The sequence below is a fragment of the Plodia interpunctella genome, chromosome 17, assembly GCF_027563975.2.
Source record: "Plodia interpunctella isolate USDA-ARS_2022_Savannah chromosome 17, ilPloInte3.2, whole genome shotgun sequence".
NCBI lineage: Eukaryota > Metazoa > Arthropoda > Insecta > Lepidoptera > Pyralidae > Plodia > Plodia interpunctella.
Window position 1 is genome coordinate 1,972,045 of NC_071310.1, and position 22,673 is coordinate 1,994,717.

The 22,673-nt window shown below is 34.0% G+C and overlaps 2 protein-coding genes across 5 annotated transcripts in view; both read left to right on the forward strand.

Moving 5' to 3' along the window:
* Window positions 1-1,411: 1,411 nt before the first annotated feature.
* LOC128676896 (probable maleylacetoacetate isomerase 2) lies at window positions 1,412-5,927 on the forward strand. Of its 2 annotated transcripts, none has more exons than XM_053757340.2 (5): window positions 1,412-1,623; window positions 2,246-2,423; window positions 2,875-2,993; window positions 3,556-3,767; window positions 4,332-5,927. In XM_053757340.2, the coding sequence occupies exons 1-5, from the start codon at window positions 1,615-1,617 to the stop codon at window positions 4,456-4,458; spliced, it is 645 nt and encodes a 214-aa protein (XP_053613315.1). In that variant the 5' UTR covers window positions 1,412-1,614; the 3' UTR covers window positions 4,459-5,927. The 2 variants fall into 2 exon arrangements, with proteins under 2 accessions (XP_053613315.1, XP_053613313.1); XM_053757338.1 differs by lacking the exon at window positions 1,412-1,623 and adding an exon at window positions 1,705-1,831.
* A 1,740-nt stretch (window positions 5,928-7,667) lies between these two features.
* KrT95D (Krueppel target at 95D) overlaps window positions 7,668-22,673 on the forward strand; it is a 98,688-nt gene continuing 83,682 nt past the window's right edge. For 2 of the 3 annotated variants that reach the window (XM_053757727.2, XM_053757728.2), the window contains exon 1: window positions 7,669-8,015. In XM_053757727.2, the coding sequence (XP_053613702.1) occupies window positions 7,906-8,015 (110 nt within the window). In that variant the 5' untranslated portion in view covers window positions 7,669-7,905. Of the gene's footprint in view, window positions 8,016-22,673 lie in introns of all 3 variants that reach the window. The other variant, XM_053757726.2, reaches the window with a different exon arrangement.

A 22,673-nucleotide genomic window follows, 5' to 3' on the forward strand; every position in this document is an offset into this window, starting at 1 on the left:
TAATTATTTTTTTTACTGTGAAGAAAAAGAGACCTCACAAACTCGATTTCGCCAACGTCCATATGTGGTATAGCGCAGCCACTGTGTGTAGGCCAGTTCTGATCTTAAAATCCATAAGGTAGGTACTGATCTACCTTATGGACATATAGACGTTGGCGAAATTGAGTTTGTGAGGTCTCTTTTTCTTCACAGTAAAAAAAAATAATTAAGTATGTGAGGCAAATTACAAAATAACTGTGGGTCCAATTTGAAAAAATCTTTTTATATTGTGATAGCCACGAGGAGGCAATCCCAAAATTCCCACAACTGCATGCTTCTGTAACATAATAAGTTTGTAGTAACATAGTAAATATGAAAATAAATTAGGTTGATGGTGCATATAGACTACAAGAGGTATTTGCTAACTATAAGATAAACTGCAAGATTGTTTGCCTAATCCCAACTATTATAAATTCTACCTCTTCACGCATTATCTACTGGACCGATTGTTATGAAATTTGGTACACAGGTAGAAAATAACCTGGTATAACACATATGGTACTTTTTATACCGAAATTCCCACGGGAGTAAAGCCCCAGGGCGCAGCTAGTAAGCTATAAAAATATGTCTTTACTTTTGATGTTGATAGTATATGATACACCTATGACCACAACAAACTCACATTTTTCAGACCCAGATTAACAGCTTTAGCTTTTGTTTTTTTCAAACTTTTGGCACCAGCTACTTTGAACACATTAGCTTTGGGCCCTGACCCTGGTTTATTTTTTTTACCCATTTTTATAAGCTAAAACAGCGATGAATTTTCGCACTTAAATACAAAACCTCTGCAAAACTTTGGCAAAACTGCACAACACATGTACGTTTAATTGACGTTTGCTGACATTGACATTAGAAAAACAAATTCCACCCATGGAATTAATAGTAATATCTCTACCAATTCCATGATTCCACCACACCGTACTATTACGACAAGAATATAAATGTCAATTTTAGTTTATTTACATATTTATAACATTTAAACAACTGTGTTGCGTTTCATTTAAACAAAAAGACAGAGATACGGTAACAATATTTTATATTTGTGAGTAACAACAATTTTTTTCATGGATTTAGTTCGTACGTCTACGTATTTCGCGATCATTCATATACATAGTTCGTGGTTGAATGTTGGTCAAATACGTTTGGATACACGCAACAAAACATGTGATTGATAGAATGTTTTGTTTTTTCACATTTTCCTTCGAAGTCCTATTATATACAATGCAAATTATTTTATTAATAATATTTCTTATCATGACTGTTTCTTTTTTGTGTTTATAAATGTTAGACGATGTTTATTTTTATTATACCTACTTTTCTCTCTGTATATCTGTATATCTCTGTACTTTTGGTAGTTTTGTTTTGAAAATCCGAAATGTTTGCGCTTGGACCAAAACCAAATTGATAAACACCACTGTCTTGTTTCCTTGAATTTTTGCTATTTCACTGATAAAGGAGTTAGCATACTTTGATTTTATAGTTCGCTAACAGTAATTATAAATTTATTTTACAAGACGATATACAAAAGCCGCCAAAATTTCTTACTACTCCAAGTATAACGGCAATCTTACCACCATGGCTAAGGTCTGTATGAATTTTAACCGCCTTTAAGTTATAAATTAGGACGTGTTTACTTCAAAAACTTGTTTTATTTACATACTGAACATTCTTGATTTTAAATAACAACCTGTTATTTTACGATATAGTTCTCAGGTTATTCTCTCTGTAATTATAACCTTGTAATATTTTACTTTGAACAATCAATAAAGTTTATAATATGAGTGACACCAAGGTAATTATACTAATATCTACATTGATCTACACTATATTATAAAGAAGAAGTGTTTGTAAGTTAGTGTGTCAGGTATAATCTCCTGAACCACTTACTCAACCAATTTCCAAATCTTTATGCAACAGTAGGAAGCTACATTATTTTATTTTTTACTAGCTGCGCCCCGGGGCTTCGCTTCAATGGGAATTTCGGGATAAAAAGTACCCTATGTGTTATTTCCATTTATTTTCTACCTGTGTACCAAATTTCATAACAATTGGTCCAGTATAATAATAGTGATAATGCATGAAGAGGTAACAAACAAATTTACTTTCATATTTATAATATTACATTACTTTACATTCCTAATAGGAACATACATAGAGTATTAAAGCTGAAAAATATTTGAAATTTTGAATTTTTTTTTCATTACAGCCAGTATTGTATTCATACTGGCGAAGCTCATGTTCCTGGCGTGTGAGAATCGCGCTAAACCTCAAGGAGATACCCTACGATATAAAGGCTGTTAGCCTCATCAAGGGTGGTGGTGAACAACATTGCAATGAGTATCGGGATGTCAACCCTATGGAGCAAGTTCCCTCACTTTGTATAGGTAATATTAACATTCCCTTATGTTGTAGGTAGCAGATTACCATTATTTTGTATACATAACAGATAATAATATACATTCCATAATGCAGACAGACATATCTGATCAGATAAAGACTGCCTTGATGAAAATAACAATTAAATTTAAAGTTTTACCAAGTGTTTGCATAATTTTAAAACTTTTTTTCAACTTCCTCCTTAAGGTGCACTGGAATAGATTGCTTTAAGCCTGACTTAAACTGAGCTCTAAATTCATATAAAGTGATGTCCATTAGGAAATTACATGCATAAATAATTTTATATAGAAAAAAGGTCAGCCTTTTCATATTATGGTTCTATATCTTGTTTCATACTTAGTGTAATAAAGTGTGTTCAAGATTTATTAGGGTATTTGAATTCTGTCTACAATAACAGCAGAGATCTTTAGTGATAAAAATATATATTTTCTTTTGCAGATGGACATACATTTATAGAATCTCTAAGTATAATGCACTATCTAGAGGAGACAAGACCACAAAGACCCTTAATGCCTCAAGACTGTTTCAAGCGGGCCAAAGTTAGAGAGATTTGTGAGGTAAGTAACACTATCTGTATACATAAATTTCTCTTTGATCTCTCACTTGTTCCTAGTTTTAATTGGGGCCGTGACCCCATGTAACATGGGTTAGCGGTCAGAATAAACCTTAAAATTTTGGTAAGACAGCCATCTTGGACTGATATATTTTTTTATTAGAAAATTTTGAAACCTCTCGTGTATACTATCGTTATAAAAGGGTAAGTGTTTGTGAGTTTGTATGTTTGAAGCGGGTAATCTACGAAACTACCAAAAAAATTTCAAAAATTCTTTCACCATTAGAAAGGTATATTATCCAAGATTGCTATAGGCTATATTTTATCTCGAAATTTCCATGGGGGCGAAGCTCCTGGCAACATCTAGTTACCTTATTATTTAATCTGTGCCTATATTCTTAATTGTTTGAAATAAGTTTATTGCACACAACAAAATACAAAACTAGATTTTTTTTACATCACAATTTAATTTAATTTTTTAATTTCTAGAAATGATAGAGAAAACTTACAAGCAATGCCGTACTTACCCCATAAGGATCAAAATCTATTTTTATTATGAATTCCAGGTGATATCATCCAGCATTCAGCCCCTCCAAAACCTGATAGTGCTGATTTACGTTGGCGAGGAGAAGAAGAAGGAGTGGGCTCAGCACTGGATCACACGAGGGTTCAGGGCCGTTGAGAAGTTGCTCTCAGCATCTGCTGGAAAGTACTGTGTGGGGGACGAGATCACATTAGCTGATTGCTGCTTGGTGCCGCAGGTGTTTAATGCTAGAAGGTGAGAATTGCTTTGAATTGAATTGAGGTGAGAGACTTGGGTGGATACTGGACCATTAAAATTTCGTCCATTGGTCGAGTAAACCATGTCCTAAAAATGACAGTGGGCTACAAATCTCGACTGATGGTTGAGTGGCCAGTTGTTAAAAACTATTAGTGGTTCAGTTGACCAAAAGTAAAAAAAATATATCTTTGCTACCCTGTAAGGGTAGAGCCAAGACTTCGAAGGCCATATTTATTAGTGGGGTTGCCAGCATTGTCTATGAGACTAATGTCTAGTTGGTAACCTATTTATTCTCTTGACTAATTCCTACAATATGCGCGGGAAGAGAAGCAGCTGGAACCTTATTACTCCCCTCGTCTGCACCAGTCCCGCATAACGTCAAATAACCTTTGTATGAAAGCTTTTGTTAAGTTTCTAAGTGTTTTAACTAGTTTGGGAGCCGTTGATAAATAAATGCTTTTTTATTTTATAGAAATGGCAATATTTCTTTGTTTTCCCTTCGTGTTTTTTTTTTCAGATCATCGTAGAAGCAATATTATAATTGACATTGTTCGCTTCTAGATTCCACGTGGACCTGCGGCCGTTCCCCATAATCCTGCGCATCGACCGCGAGCTGGAGCAGCACCCCGCATTCCGCGCCGCACACCCGTCCGCGCAGCCCGACTGCCCGCCCGAGGTCGCCAAGTGAACCCGAGGTCGCTACTACCGATAGCTATGCCACTCAACACTCAACTGTGCTGATTATAATGTCGATAATTATGGCAACACTCAAGTGTACTGATGGTAATATCGATAGTTATGGCAACACTCGGGATTATCGATATTACCGAAACTATCGATACTATCTAACTATCGATCGATAGTTAATTATGAAACTATAAATAGTATTGAAGAATAAACAATCGATAGTATTATTCTTGTCGATTGTATTATTGCTAATAAATATTGGCGTCAAATTTTCATGTCGCCTATAGGTATCGAACATGACTTTCACGACTACCTACTGATATCATGTGGCAAATACTCTAGGGAACTATCGACAGCTCAAAATAAGACGATACTATCGATACTATTTAGCTTTAACTTCGATATTCTATTGAATAATTGTTCGATAGTGGATTATCGATTAGCAATACTAGCCTACACCTTGTGTTGTCCGGATCAGAAATTGTTTTTTATGAATGCATACATGGATTTTTGTACTAGATTTAATGACGGCTCATCGACTATACCCCGCTGTTTGTGTATTTTTATTGTAATATAAACTTTAAAAATCAACATCAAAGCACAATACAAATTCCTTATAGAAACTTTGGTCGAGGGCTATCGATTCTAATAAAATCAATATGGTTACTTGAGTCGAAACACGAGATCATTCGTTTATCGATCGCCGAGTGATTTTTTTTATAGCCAGCACATGTTTTTGTTTAAAATACATATATGAAAATTTTGTTTTTTACATACAAATATATTCTTTATTGCGGCAATATTTTTTTATGTTACACGAATAATTTAGGTACTCATTATTTACATAAGTGATACTGTATTTTTTTTATTCTCTTTTTCGGTATTTTCCCTGAAAAAAAGGAATAAGAACTTTATAACTTAACTTTTAACTTAAGATTTAAAAGCTTCATCAAGCAAGGTAGAAATAATCTAGTCTTATTTCTGTTAATTCAAAGGGGTTTTGGGTGGTTCCACAGACCATTGTTCTAAAGGCGTTTCGACCGCTGCGGCCGCGCTTTCATTACGATCCGTCAATATTATTGAAGAAGGAATAATTTCCAAAATTAATCATTTATAAAATTTACTTTACCACAGCACAGATTAATTATTTTAATGACTGAGAGTAAAACTAATTCACGTCTTTGTTAAAATTTTAAAAATTATAATTACAGCGCGGCCGCATCGGTCGAAACGCTCAAAGAACCTTTTATAAGATTTTTACAAACACGTATTATGATAAAAATTAAATTGTATCTCTTTCATTGGGTAAGTATTGTGCCATTCCATCATTATAATAAGTGTAGAATTTTTTGTTGTGTATATTTGGATATTATAATTTTTAACATGGTTATATTATACTTTAATGTACATTTTATTGTGTTGTTTGATATTTATTTCATAGGAAATAAAAAATCGCTTTTACTAACAAAATGTTTTATCATTTTCATTACAATAAAACAACTCTACTTTTACATACCTCGGTGGCGCAGTGGTAAAGTTCTTGCCACTGGACCAAGAGGTCCCGGGTTCGATCCCCGGTCGGGTCATAATGGAAAATGATCTTTTTCTGATTGGCCCGGGTCTTGGATGTTTATCTATATATGTATTTGTTATAAAATATATAGTATCGTTGAGTTAGTATCCCATAACACAAGTCTCGAACTTACTTTGGGGCTGGCTCAATCTGTGTGATTTGTCCTAATATATTTATTTTATTTATATTTATTTATTTATTTACATACCTAATTTAAAACTAAGATATTTAATTTTTAGAAATTAACCTTTTGTGGGTAAAGACAGATACCTAAAAGAACAACATTGTTCTTATGTCTGTGATTCGCACAAGGGAAAGGTTGTATAAGGAGAATCGGCTGAATCCCACAGACAGTATGTATACCCAAATGTTTGTTTTTATACTGAGGTTTTATTTTATCCATACCCATCATATTTCATTGGGCCTATATCATTGAGACGATTAATCGTAATGCCAATCATGGATTTTAAAAGTACTTCGTACAACAGTACCTACTAATTCCATGATGCCAATATATTCACGTACGTGGTTGGAATCGTTGGCTTTTGTTTTGTATTTGTGAACGTTTCCGAGCCAAGCGCAAATTTTCTTGCTTAAGAACGCATTCGTATCTGACACGCACGACATCTGGTGATGACAGAATTATGCTAGTTGCCATCTTATCAATTTTACCACTTTATAGGGTTGCACTTGAAAAGTATTGAAACGCCATATTTCATTGATGTGGCGATTGTAATATATTTTAGCAAATGACGACGTTACTTTCGTATTGAGTTGAACCTACAGCTTATGGGGTTTGTTATTAGTAGAAAAAATATTTTCTCTTGATTTTTTATCGTTAGGCAATGTTTCGAAAAGAGTTTAGAAAAACTTCAAGTAGATATAAAAATACCAATTTTTTTTTTCGTATTCGTACTTATATGCCACTTGGTTTAATTTTTAGACTCAATTATCCTGAAATGATGCTTATTACATAATCTTAGCAGACATAATAATATAAGAATTATAATTTTGTATTTGTAAATAGGTATTTGATAAAGCATTGCTACCAAACCTACCGATTATTAGATAATGAATGACAATGGCATTTATTCAAGATAAAGTCATGGAGATTTAGAATCTAGTACAGGACGAAAATAACTGACATTTTTTTCAAGGGCGTCAACAGTCAACACTACCATCAAGTCATAGCAAAGCGTTGCATAGAGTTCCATGCAGAATAACTTGACATGAAATCAATTTTGCATATGTATCTGTATTGATCTCTTTCATTCGTATCCTATTTTTAGCGCAGTTCGACATAGGTACCTATGTTATACATGTTGAATTCAACATATATAATATTAAAGTACTGCTAGTATAATAATAAATAAACTTTATGCATGAAACGTTGAAAATGTATTTTCTTCTTTCACTTGAAGTTTCTCTTTTAAGTTGGAGCTCGGAGCCAACGGATGAAAGTAAAAGCAATATCATGCTTCAAAAAATGTTTAGCAATTCCTAAAAATTTGCGGCATTTGTCTTGTACTGTATTCAGTAACCCTTTGACAGGTGAAATGACAAATGCTGCATACGGTTAAAAAATATACTTAAATTTGTCCTAAAGTGCGGGAGATTTGTAATACTTATTGCAACACAGAACACCAAACTGTCAAACCGTATCGAACGCCCTTGTCCCCGTGTCGCGAGCTTGCTTGTTCAAAGTGTGTTATGAATTTTATTGGGCATTGTTGTGTTCGCTTCTCGTCGGCTTCGTCTTCGTAATGGCACAATGAAAACGAATCCTGTGTTGTGTTTAGTGATTAAATAACAATGCGCGTCGCTGCCGACTCGAGTGCTGTGTTGTGAATACTTTAGTCTTGGTGCCGATCTAAAATGACCGAGAAAAATAAATCGGAAAAGATGACTAATTCATCGAAACCTGTTCCCATGAAACTTTTTGCCGCCTGGGAAGTGGACAGGACGCCATCCAACTGTATTCCCAGGTAAGTAGGTTTAGTTTGGAACATGAATATGTTGTTTTAAGTTAAGATTTGTTCGTATAACGAGTTGTGTCGATACGGGCACTGCCTGTTGTATTGGTAGAGATTGTACTGTATTGAGCCCGTTTTGTTGGCATTTGCCGGTGTTATCGTTTCTTGGTTTACATCATTGGATTGCAGTATGCACGGTAATTAGTTTATTTTAGTATGTACCTACATTTCGAACTTATACTTTGTGAAATAATATTCTTCTTGACCTGAACAGTATGTTAACTCTTTCCATTTAGCTCTGTTACTTGCCATTTCATTTATAACTCCCTTCCTATCCATACTTTGTCTGATGTAGTCCATCCACCTCTTCTTTGGTTTTCCTCACTTTCAGATACCTTTAAAGTAAATATTTTATGCTTCAGGAAGTAACCACTTCTTTTTTACAGTTGTTTGGGTCAATAGACCCTTAATGTTGCTATCAGACTATTATTTGGTTACTGAAGGCATTTAGATAGAAATGTTTCAATAGATAAAGTTGAGTATTATCTCTTATAACAGCAAATATTTATTTTCTATGTTACACATACATCCACACAATTACCTACCACACATAACAATTAAATTATCCATAAATGAACAAAATGAAACATTCAGAATTCATAACATGCAAAAGATAAAAAAACTTTGTTGAATCACAATTATTTTTTTTGGAAAACCGCTTTTAAGAATCAGAACAATCACTTTACACTCATACAAAATAACCTATCACCTAACATACATAAGTGTTCCGCTGTAAGCAAAAAAAAAAAGCCATTGTGTGTTTACTCATAAATTTAAAAAATTACCAATGTACTCAATTTATTCCAAATGACAATGACATTAAGCAAACGGTGCACTGTTACAATATGAAGAAGGAAACAGTGCTAATTACAGTTTTACGGTTGTTTGTTTTGAGTGATAAAGACAATTCATTGTATTATGTATAATGTTCATCAAACACTGATTAATGATGAACAGTACATAATTTTCAACTGATTGTAATCATAATCTGACTTGTTTTTACACTTACAGAATCAGATATCATTTATTTTAAAACTGGTAACTGAATGTTGTCTTTGAAAAAACAATGTAGACTTTTAAGCTCCCATGACAGTGGATGAAAAATGAAGAAAGCAAATCTGAACTAAAATATTCCTTGTTAAGCCCTGCTGTTTTAAATTAATTGAGTAAATTTTATTTTTTTCATTTGAATACACTGACACATTAAATAAAAATGGCTGATAACCCAGTTTTATTTAATGTGCCAGTTTTTCCTGATAACAATGTTGTTTAGCTGGCCAAATGTTATTAATTTCACTTGTATGTGTATTTACAACATAATATATGTTATATATGTAAAATGTATGTAAAATGTATGTAATGTTATGTTAAATTGTTATCACATTTTGCATGTAAATATTTTTTTTTTTTAATTTAATGTAAACCACTTATAGTAGGGCTTTTATCAATAAATATGTAATACGTAAAAATATAAATGGCAATAGGTATCTAGTTCATTGATTTTTTCCTTCATTTTTTTTTGCCTGGAATCATGATATTCTGACTATGCTCAGGGGATATACCTAATAGCTAGTTAGTAGACAAATTTTTGTTTTGATGACTATTTGATTATTAATAGAAACACGAGTGAAAAAATTACAGTTATAATGACAATGCTTTCAAAGATATGACAAAAATAAAATCACAGGAACCAGTGACGTCTCAACTTGCTAAGATATTTGCAAAGAAGACTGTTTATTCGACAGCTAAGTACCTACATTAAATACTACATTCAACTAGTCCAGACTGAAAATGGCGCAATTTTAAATACCTACCTATCAATTCAAACCTTGCTGATAAACTAGTGAGCGAAGTTGCGATTACTTTTCAATGGCTTTGATTACATAATACACAAAATAATACTACAATATACCTACATGTAAATAAATCACAATGCCTGACTCACCTTTGGATGTAAACTATTTGTTACTAGCTTGTGCCCGCGACTTCGCCCGCTTGAATTTCCCACGAGACTATTTATTTTTACGGGATGAAAGGTACCCTTGTCCTTCTCCGTACTTCAAACCTTCATGTATGCAAACTTTTAAGAAGATTGGTTGAGTAGATAAAATTTGAAGAGATAACAACCGAACTTATTTTTGCATTTATTATAGGATAGTTAGGATCAAGAAGTTTTTACAACATATTTTTTTCATTTAGAATATTCCTCCACCAGTACAAGGTTAGCCGGTGTATGATTTGATTTATTATTTGGAAGAAATTTACTTTTTATGCTGACGCCAAGAGAATGGAGAAGAACGAAAGGGCCCGACAGACGGTGATTGGCCAAAACTGTCCTACACACTTGGTGTTTCTCAATACAAACCCGTGGCAAGTGGGTGTCGAGTGTCAGGATGCGCCTGATTCACAAATTGTCGCGGTTTGATAACGTTTTATCGCAAGGCCGGCGGAATTATTCAATTGAATGATTGAATGTAAATACCAGTGTCTTAAAACGAACATGGCATGTGGCAGTCTAGGAGTTAGTTACAGGTTAAGAGTTTTATTTTCATTAAACAATAAAGCCATTGTTTTTAAAAATATCCAAAGGCTTTAATTAAACTACTCATTATGAAATAACTGAACTGAATCTTTGTGACAACGCATACCTAATAATATAACGTTTTTTGTCGGATATAAAAACAATACAAACCACAGTGAGTCACGCTGGCCGTGTCGTGTGTCACCCACCAGTAAGGCAAATCCGACCTTGCGGTCACCCCTGGGCCTGCGCTGGTGCATTAATTGCAGCGGCATGTAGCGTCCATCCGTCGTCCGATCGAAGTTTGGTTTCGGAAAATACGCATCTCTTACAAAAAGAAGATTTTACGGAAAGGCTTTACGCTCAGTATTTTCACAATTTCCAAAAAAATCAGGCGCAATTCCATTTATTAGTAAGGTTAACGCCAACTTTCTGGGTCATGTCGACATTACTCATAAGTACCTACGAGCCTAATAACCTCGCCATAAGTATATATATATGTGTATCTATTTATAATTGCCCGGATTTCTAGGAATAGTGGAAACCCAAAAAATAGGTGGACATATTGTATCAAGGAAGATATGGATAGGAAGGATTATTCCCCTTCCTGGCAAATGACAGAACGATGCTTGGTGGGCCCTTACATACTGCGCCGACCCTGCACGAGCAGGAAAAGGCCAAGAAGGACAATTAGATCAATCAAGTTACTAGTCTTTTTTCGCTGAACAGAAACAAAAAAGACATTAATACTTGTGTCATTCTCGCTTTAGCATGTATGCCATGAGTCAGTACCTGAGTCAGTGAAGTAACTTGACTACTTTTGAAGCCTTTCGGATAAGCCTTTATTGGCATTATCGGAAGACCCATGAGATTGACGTTAATTGGCTAAAGTTTCCGGTGATAAATAAGGTATCGGTTCGGTTTTTTGTAAAGTAACTTGAAGACAAAAACGTCCTTGATGTTTAAAGAGGTGCTGGAAATACTTATTGTATTGCTTTATTAATTTGTGTTAATCTAAATATATTTAAATTTAAAACAATGAATTCGCAATGAGTGAAACATCTCTCCTCTCATATTATGGGTCTAGAGCACTGATTTATGTATCTATTGTCTGCTGGAAGAAATTTAACTTTAAATAAGCAGCATCATACTTTCCTATTTACTGTCTGCATCTTTATTAGGTCTCTGTGTACATAAACAGAGTAAATAAATGAAATTAATCCAAATTTATGAATATCAAATCCGCCGCTATCAAAGTTTGGTGCAAGTATCGCGGTCAGTGCAAACGTTGAAATAATATTATATGATCCAATTGATGATGTCTAAGGTAATTTAGACAATTCTAGTAAAGCAAGGGATGCTGTTCAAAAAGGAATTGCTTGCCTGGCAACGATCCAACAGTTGTAGCGTCTTATAGATTCACTAGGTTCTATGTTCGGGATTAAAATATATAAAAATAAAAGAGTAGGTCTAGAAAGTAATAAGGATTTTAAAGACAACAATGAAAGTACAGATACTGCAAGTCTCATAAACTGGATGGAGACTATAGATGACTAATACAACATTATAGAAATTAAGCTCAAAGATAAAATGAATTATGAGGTTGCATTTGATTCACTAGTAACTATAATATAAGAAAATATGAATGTCCACCACAGTGCATCCAATGCGAGTCCATTCCATTCACTGAGAGGTCATGGCTGTACACAATCAAGGTCACTTTTGTTTTCCTGTCGGCAATATTTGCAATAGTGAGGTAAATGTACCTAACTCTTACTGGTAAGAAGGGATTCGAAATTTTCATTGATTCCCTCCCATATAACCTGCTATCTTAAACTGCTGTTAGTCAAATTGAGAGATAGTCCTAAGGTTCCTGACAGGCATAACGAGATTACTCTTAAAGCGATCTAGTCACGCTCCCTAGTCATATTGATGTGATTCTAAATTATATTGATTCTCATAATACGAGGGCTGCTATTTATGTATCCGGAATAACAAAATTAAACAAATATATATTATTACATATGGTTTTATTGTTTCTCGAAGTATTCTCCGCGATGATCTATGCACTTCTGCATACGATGAAACCAATTTTCAAAGCACTTTTTCCATTCTGATTGAGGTATGTCCAAAACGTGTGTTTTGAACGCATCAACGGCCTCTTCGCGGCTCGAAAAACGTTGACCACGTAATTTATTTTTAATGTTTGGAAATAAATAAAAATCATTGGGTGCCAGGTCGGGGCTGTACGGCGGATGACCCGTCAATTCAATCTTTTGACCCTCCAAAAAATTATTTGTTTCAGCCGACTTGTGGCAGCTAGCATTGTCGTGATGAAGTATGATTCTGCGTTGTGGGTTGTTCTTTCGTATTTTTTCAAAGACTTCTGGCAAACAAATGGTGGTGTACCATTCAGAATTAACCATCCTACTATTCTCTAGTGGCACTGTAGCTACATGTCCGTTGATACCAAAAAAACAAGCGACCATTTGCTTTAAAGTGCTTCTCGCACGAACAACTTTTGTTGGATTCGGTTCATCTTGAAAGACCCACACCGTTGACTGCTGTTTAGTTTCAGGGTCATAAGCATAGATCCAGGTTTCGTCACCTGTGTAGATATTATAAACAGCTTTTGACGTGCCACGGTTGTATTTTTTTATCATTTTCTTACACCAGTCGACACGAGCCTGTTTTTGATCTACGCTCAAGTTGTGCGGAATCCAACGCGAACAAATTTTTTTAACAATTAAATGTTCGTGTAATATCGCGTGTATACTCGTCATACTAATGCCCAGAGACGCCTCTATCTCGCGGTATGTAACATGACGATCTTGCATTACTAATTGTCGCACAGCATCAATATTTTGTTGTACCACTACCGATTTAGGACGACCCTCCTTAATTTCATCCGTGAGCATAGACCGTCCACGTTGAAATTCCTTAAACCAATAATACACAGTGGTTTTCGATGGTGCTTCATCTCCAAAAGTTAAAATCAGTTGTTCGATGCACTGTTTTTGAGTTAATCCACGCCGAAAATCATAATAAATCATCGCGCGAAAATGTTCACGAGTTAAATCCATGGCAATGAAGACAAGCTATTTTCAAAATTGGCGCCAATTGAAAAAAACAAATGACAGGGACATGAAAAATATTTATTCTCTAGCCGAAGAGTTCTATTTTCAAATGTTGTAATTACTTTTTAAATATTCTAGAATTATTGGCCAGTTCCGGATACATAAATAGCAGCCCTCGTATTATCGATTGTTTGTCAGCAGTCAATCTACCTTAGGTTTTTCTGATCTTCAACTTTTCATTTTACTATAATTCTAGTGTATATTGCGAAAGCGAAATCTCGAATGATTTTGTCGCAGCTATTACAGAAGTTAGCCCAATCCGTGAGATCGCTCAATTTTCATAAGCTATCTTTGTAAATCCACATTTTCATTCGGGACGGATTTAAACTTGTTTAGGCAACATTGTTTAGTAGAGTTATTGCCCAATGCGGGTTTCCTTTTAATTCATTTACACAATTTTGCTGTCACTATTAAGTTTTTAATAAAATAACAAGACTGCAATGTTATTTTTATAAGATCGAATTTTTTAGGTCGATGTCAGACTTTTTCGACTCTTTCACTACCTGCAATTCGCACTCTATTGTATGAGTATATGACAGATGCTCAGATGAAAAATATTTCAAACTTTTAAAATGTATTTTTCGCACAATGTGTGTATTGTGTAATTACTATTTAGATCAATAATTTTCAGTCCCTGTCGCAACATTTTGACAATGAGACATTATGATTATGATATAGATATGTATCTTTCTTTTCAACAAGGACCATTTTGCAAAAGAGATATTACAAGCTGTATCAGGTCAGGTAAATCCTTAGTTACCTATTTAATTCTTTATTTATCTATCCTTTCAAAAATTAATAATCTTTCGTTTTCTTTGTCTACATTGTGACTGCGGGCTAGAATGTGTTCGCGATGCGTCACGCGTCAACTTGGCCTACATTCATGCTCACGTTACTCTACAAAAGGCTGTGGAGCGTAACATGGCTGAACTTGCAGACAACCTTCCGATTACTTTGAAATTATCTTGCCGATATAGAACTAGACAGTTTTGTTAAGATTTTATTACTAACTTAAACCTTTGTAGCTTGCTTGCTAGCAGTAGCGGACTGGTATCTAATGTCTGAATTCCATGGTCTGTAACTTCAAATGAAGTCGGGAATTTTAGTATATTTACATTTGCGAGTGCGTTGTTTTAAATACGTCTCAACGACTAAAAGTAACAGATCATAAGGTCTATTATGTTTCTATTATGATTAATTTCACTTAATTTTTTCCATGTTTCGTAATGCTTTATTATATATTTATTGTATAATTCCCGTTCGAACTCTTATGTGTAAATAACTTCCTTTTAGCGGTAACATTTAGTAGCATCTGTACTTACATCTTTATATAGGAAAATATTGGAAGTAAAATTATCTCTAGTTGCTATCACTGCAGTATCTTGGGAAAACGTAAGGTGACCCGAGAGATTATCTATCTCATACTACCGAGTTCCCAATACATTCGGGACTTTGACACCTCCAGGGTCAACGTAAAAAATAAACCTTACAATTTTGAAGATTCGAACAGGGTGCCTGCTTGACGTCATATTTCTTAGATGAACTTAGATAAGAACTAAGATATCAAGTTCTTCTTCATTCTACCTTCATTTACTTACTACACAGCTTTTCCATTACATTTTTAAACCTATTTGACATGGCAGCATGATTTAACATGTCACTGATGAAACGCCACATTTGCTACAGCTACATGTCCTCGTTCGTCACTCAGCAAGTCCTAAATACCGAAACACAACGTTTAGCCGGTTGACAACGTAAGATAATTAGTTGAAACACCCGTAGAAAGAAATTCTCGTTGAAATACCTCTGAGAAATGAGCTCCCTAACCGCGTTTTTTAATCACCGTGTGACAGCTCTTGTACGGTTTTTAGTTAAATCTATGCTATGGCATAGTTTATGGAGTGAATGATTTTTATTGTGTTTATAAATTATGACTACTAATTCTACACTGACTAAAGTGCTTTTTTTTTTTCAAGTTACCTCTAATTTTACAATAAATAAATATATTAGGACAAATCACACAGATTGAGCTAGCCCCAAAGTAAGTTTGAGACTTGTGTTATGGGATACTTACTCAACGATACTATATTTTATAACAAATACCTATATAGATATAAGACCCAGGCCAATCAGAAAAAGATCATTTTCCGACATAACCCGACCGGACTCGAACCCGAGACTTCTCGGTTCAGTGGCAAGAACCTTACCACTGCGCCACCGAGGTCGTCAAACCCAATGACCGTAATGCTGTCATTTCTTTGTGACAACTCCTATGTTTTCTTTACGTTAGCTTTTTTATTTTATTTCGTTCATTACGTCTGACTGAATCATGGTTAAGCCCCTCTTTTTCGTCAGGTCTCAATTCGAACAGTTATCTGAACTGATATTTTGTAAGTTCAGCGTCCTCATTTACAAACAATAGCATAATATTAACGGTGATTATAAGGATTCAAATATTTGAATAATTTTACTCCTTAATGTGATTCAATGCTGTGCATCGAAATCTTTTGTTATTGTTTAGTGGCATTAGCTAAGTACATTAAAAAAATACAGAAGCAGAATACCGTTCAGTTACCGAATCATGTCAAATCAAATCATTCATTGCTTCCTTAATGTATCATACAGGTTTTTTCTTTACTATTTATTGTAATAAATAGTAACAATTATTACTTATTACTGATGGGTGCTGCAATGGGAGAAGGGCTATTATATTTTCGTCAAGTTTATGTTATTTATTATAGATGTTGTCGCGTGTCATGTGATGGCGACTGTCATTCGTACAAACATACATACATACGTTTGTTAGTCTTGCAAATAGTAATATTTGCTATTTCTATATATACAAATTCGTATTTTTGTTACTATTGCACAAATATTTTTAATTAAATATTTATTAAGGATATTCTTATGATTGTCTTCTGATTTATACGATATCTATGGTTGAATTAATTTTAGTAATGAAACAAACTTGAACTAATCAAATTTTATAGCTACGAAGGCAGTAGGAACTAATTGGCTTATGAACGTACGCAGTGGTGTACGCAATTGCGTTTCTTTTGACGTGTAGATTGGACGCAGTAATAAAGAGCCAAATGTTCAAAATAGTTTGTTACTTTGTTTTTATAACAACCATTGTTTCAGGCTTCACGTGTTTGTCTTTATGTTGTTGGTTTATTTCATGTTTGACGACCTCGGTGGCGCAGTGGTAAAGTGCTCGCCTCTGAACCGAGAAGTGCCGGGTTCGATCCCCGGTCATGATGGAAAATGATCTTTTTCTGATTTGCTTGGGTCTTGGATGTTTATCTATTTATGTATATTTTATAAAATATAGTATCGTTGAGTTAGTATCCCATAACACAAGTCTCGAACTTACTTTGGGACTAGCTGTGTGATTTGTCCTAATATATTTATTTATGTCTCACGAATGCCATAGAAGTTTTATGTTGTCATCCGAGTGAAGTTATTCCATGTATTTGTATATTTTAAATCAATACGGAGTAAAATTATACATAGTGGATAACACAAAGAGTACAATAAATGTGATAATATTATATCACACATTATATTATTTAATTCGCTGGCTCAGCGACTCAAAGAGGATTTTGGCCTCCGTATTATAATTTTCCAATTTTTCCTATTCAACTTCTATATGTATATTGGGTTACGGTGAAACATATATTAACACGTAGCACGTCTTCGCGTCCACACGTTCTCTCTTTTTTACACGATGCTTGTATGATATGGGAAAAAGAGACAGCATATGGACGTTAGTAACATGATCTTCTGGGATTTCTGGGATAGGTTTCCCAATTCGTTTCACAAAATTAGATTTTTTTAAATGGAAAAATGGTTATTAAATTCCTTTTCATCTCCGTGCTCTCCGTCCTCTACATTCAACACAACATATTGTTCTTAATATAGAAAGCAGGAAATAATCTTAACCAATTTAACCACTTATTACCTTAGGAATTCTAACAACAGAAAATGACCAATTAGTTTCTTGGTAGTCTAGTTCTGGTCGTGTACCGTTAACTGCAATTTTAACTGGTAGATCGAACCTGGTTTTTGGCTGGTCAATGAACCGGCACGCCTCATCATGTTGATATTGAGCGGAATGGACGGGTGGTATCAATCATTCACACCTTTTAGTTTTGTATTCGACTTTTATTTCAGCCTCTCGGGAGGGCATAGAATTGTTAATGTTATTAAGTAATCTTTAAATTGTATACCTTTGCATCAAGTACATTTTTTTTTTTGATAATTTTTTGATCATTGTTTAGTTTCGCCATAGCTACAAGTTCCTGAACTTGTCACGGTAATTTTTAAGACGAGATAAATTCTGGGTCATAAAACAGATTTGATCTGATCCCTAAATATACGTTTAACAAAATTAGTACTCTGAAATCGAAAATCGTTAATCTGAAGAGGCGAATCAGCATTTAAACTAAGTGTAAAAACATTTCCTGCCTCAGTCCGAGACAATAGATTTCCATGACAATACACTCCTAAATGGCTGACAACAAAGTCAGTTTGGATAAAGTATTCTTTTCATGACTATCTTGAATTGTATTTAATGCACTGTACTCTTCATGGGTTGTAGTTTTAGCTAAGACACTTTGATTTGCCAGTCAATTTCCTTATCATGCTTGTAATGTCCAAATTATTTGATCTTATCATTACAATTTTCACATTCTGTTCTATATTTATAACTATGTCTGTGACGCAACACTGATAAAGGTATATACAATTTTTGTTGTAGTTAAATGTTTACCAATTTATTATTAATACGTTGTTTGTATTATAAGTAACTATATATCTATATAGTTACTACTACAAGTAGATAGTATACTATAGTAGTAACTATATATATAGATACTATCAATAATATTTTACCATCTGTCGATGGTAAAATATTATTGATAGTATTATATACCACTACAACTTTGTCTAACCTATGGTTTTGGTTTTTAAAAATAACTTGTAGGTTTTATTTTTATTGCAGTTTCTTTTCTAATATCAAATGTAGCTCTAGTATTATATCATCGAATATTTTATTAAAAATGTTAGTTAGATTTCTCTAATTATCTGTGTCTATTATATGTGTTATGCACAAAAGACAAAATTCACTTCACACAAATTACACGGCTGTGCCTTTGCTCCTTCAACAATAAGCGATTTTACAAAATTTATTGGCGCGTCCATTTTGAAATTGCTTCTCCTAATGGGATTGACGTTTTATGTAGCATTCATGCGACCAGCGCCATTGTTTGGATTTGTGGTTGTTTACGTCCAATTTTGTAATTAAGTCTATATTTACCAATTTATAATCGCCATTATGTACTGCAGAGAGTTTTGGAATTCCTTTAAAATGGAATGGCAGTTTTATTCATTGATTATTTTGTGCAGTTTGTTTCTTCACCGCATTTAAGTTGTGTTATTGATTTAGGGAATAAACAATTAATTTAACTTTTAGCTACTACTCTTATAAATCTGTTTTTGACAGAAGAAAATAATCTAAGAAATGATTCTTATTAATGACTCTCATCTTGTTAACGATCTTGTTATTGAGCCTCAAGCAGAAGTTCTTATTTTGTGTTGAGAGTTTAATATTCTCAGTTTGTCAGCCTTGGGGCTCACTATTAATAACACGATTAGAAATAACTAGACTTTCTAAACATATTTGATTGCGACACGGGCGTGCGACGATGTCACAATGCCTAGCTATTATTTAAGGTAATGTGGACGTGACATCCGAAATTGCGATGAAACACCGCTGAATGTTGTAAGGTTGAACAATAGGTAATGAGTACCTTCAACATTTGCTGGCGTCTCATGGCCGAAATCATTTGTATCTTGTGTTGGTACAGTTCTTTTTGTCAGTCATTTGTGCTACGTTGGATTTCGTTTCGTCGTTGGTATGTGCTTCTAAGGTAACTCCTGAACTCTGAACCTGATTTTTTTTAGAGTTCAGGAGTTACCCTAGAAGTAGATCTCACATGGATCTTCTTTCGCTCATTTCTGAAAAAAATATTTCGATGACACACAATATAGGAGACCAATTGAAAAAAAAATATATAAAAAGAAATATATATATGTGGACCAGGTTATTCATGGATTCTCTCAAAAATGCTCGCACAACTTGACTTATGTCCAAAATGACAGAAATAATGACTTAATAAACTTTAAAATAGTCAAATCTACTAGACATTATCTGTTTGCATCCCAATTAAGGAAGTGTTTTGTCCAGACATTCCCATGAATACTTAAAATACGAGAAATGGAATTGAACCTCGTTTCAGCACTTGAGTAGCTAATTGCTCTCAACTCAGTTTTTTTTAAATGCGGAACTCGGAGCGTTCGCCATCTATCTCCAATTGTAGAATTTTTTCAAAGCTAAGATTATTAAAATTCGCTGCTGGTCAGTCTACAATTACGTGTAACGATCAGTTAGTTTCACATTATTCTGTACCGATGAAGCTGAAGAGTTGCCGTTTTTCTTTTTGTTTGTTAATCCAGTTGGATATTATTTTGTAAGACGAGCAAGCAAATGATAGAAAAATTTCATCTAACATGTAAATATTTTCTCACCTATAACAATTTGGTTTACCGGTAAGCGCTAGAAAATGTCTTAATTTCTTCATTTGCAATACTTTGTGATCTTTAAAATTGGGTGCAACTGGCAAAATCGATGACTAGCACCTAATTTTCTTATCCGGTCCTGCTTTCTATAACTTATATTAATTCTTATTTTGTTCTCGCTTCGTTCCAAATATTAATATTTATTGGGGGAATTAGCATACATTTAGTTCTTTTACGTTCTCTGTTCACGCATAACACAATCTCCACAGGTGGAAAGGTCATCCTGAGTTTAAAAACTAAAGTCATTTGAATAATTTACGTATAAATTTATCTTCATCCCCATATAATTAGTATTAATTCCGTTCTTTCGCTTTATATGACTCATCCATTGTCTTCTTCATTACTCTAAAGACTGCGACTTTTTGATTAATTAATTAATATGACTAGTTAATTCAAGTCAAATAGTTTTATGACTAGCTTAGCGAGTCTTAATAGCACCTTGAATTAATTAGGGAAGCCTATTTTGTAAACTAATGGCTGAGTCTAGAAAGCAGTCATTGTTGTGTCAACATTACAATACTCACGATTTTCTAGGCGCAATATAAATGTTAACCTGTCAGGCAGGCCTTAATCTTTTGTGGCTGCAATGGAGAAATCTCAATTTTTCAAGTGAATGTGTAGAATTTCGTTTCGTAAAACTTACATTTTCATGGCGCCTTTGTCACAACTCATTGTTATTTTCTAAGAATATTAAACAACTCAATATGATACTTTCACGCGATTAACTTGTTGATTTTGTTTCAGAATATACGAATACTAGTCACATACAATGAAAATGTCTTTCAGATGTTCGCGAAAATAAGCAAATTTTAATAAATCAAACCTTATAGAGGACAAAAGTAATGAATATACAAAACAATAAAAAGACGCCATGCAAATGTAGCTGTACACAAACAGAATAGTGGAGTATGATGAAAACAATCTCGTCGACAATGCGGCGACAGGAAGCGCTGGTTTCGTATAAATAATGCACAAGTATGCACACAAATTGCTGGTATTAGCCATTGTGACAGATTATATAAACATAGTAATCACGCGGCCATTGTTACCTCCATGTACAGTCAACAGTATTTAATCTAACACAAATTCATTCCAAATTCGTCGCAGATACCGACACATAAGGTCCATGCAGGATATATATCCAAGCATGTGATTGTACTAGTGGTCTGATAATGTGACGTATGATCGCAAGTGAGTCATAGTTGTTGGACACCTTGGTGTTGCCTTGTGTGTTAGCGACGTCAAAGTAATTACGTGATATTGTGTCTATTACAAGTTTATTGTTGATAACACTAGAAAGAAAAGCATAAAATGGTCCACAAAAGAGTTACTCACAATTCGATTAAGACATGATAGCCAATGTTCGTTTTAAACAAGAGTTACGGATGTGGCTTAAAATTTCTTCTTAGAATATTCGAGTATAAATAATTGTAACATAACAGTCTGCTTCGCCTCCCAGTCAGACAAGTTCAGTTTAAGAATTAAGATAAACTTAGTATTCATAGTTCAAAGAAGTTCCTTGAACGTCGCAAGATATGCATTTGAAATGCCAACCGTTTACTTGGAAGCAGATCGATGCATCCGGCAGCAGGACTGCGTGACATGACTACTTAAAACTTAGTACAGTACAATGGCACATCAAAAAACACAATTTCGCCACTATTACCGCAGCATAGGAGTGGGAAACTTGTCCGCATAGAATGTTTCGCTTAGCATTATGCTCCTCTGTAATTTCGAAGGCATTTTAATTCTGTTAGTCTCTGTTCTGTTAGTCTAAGTTTTTGTCATTTTATTAATGTATAATCTTTTAGGCTAATGAGGTCCTTTCGTTTTGTAATGAAGCTGGTGTGGCGCCAATCTATTTGTTGTTAGGTAAATAATAATGTGACACATATTTCACTGAATCCAAATAGCCCAATTATATTTTAAAATTTAACGAAAGAGAACTTTAAAACTATTTTTTTATTATTTAGTAGCAATTTACATATTTTATCTACTTGAGTAGAGAATAGTTCCAATTTGCTACTGACATTTCCACACGTAACTCATCAATACATAACTACGAAATTTACATTTGATTTATTTGTTCACAGGTAATGCAGACACTACTAGATTCATTTCCGTTGAAAGTAAGCACGTAACTAATGGTATAATATATTTCTCAGCTTTATTTCAGTAACAAATGGTGTACTTAGCAATAATTTTGCCCGTTGCTACAGCCATTTTAGAAATTTATAAGCCGAAACTTGCCTCGTATTCTCAGTTGAGAAATAGTCCAGCAGCTGCGCTAAAATATTAATATTAAAAATTATT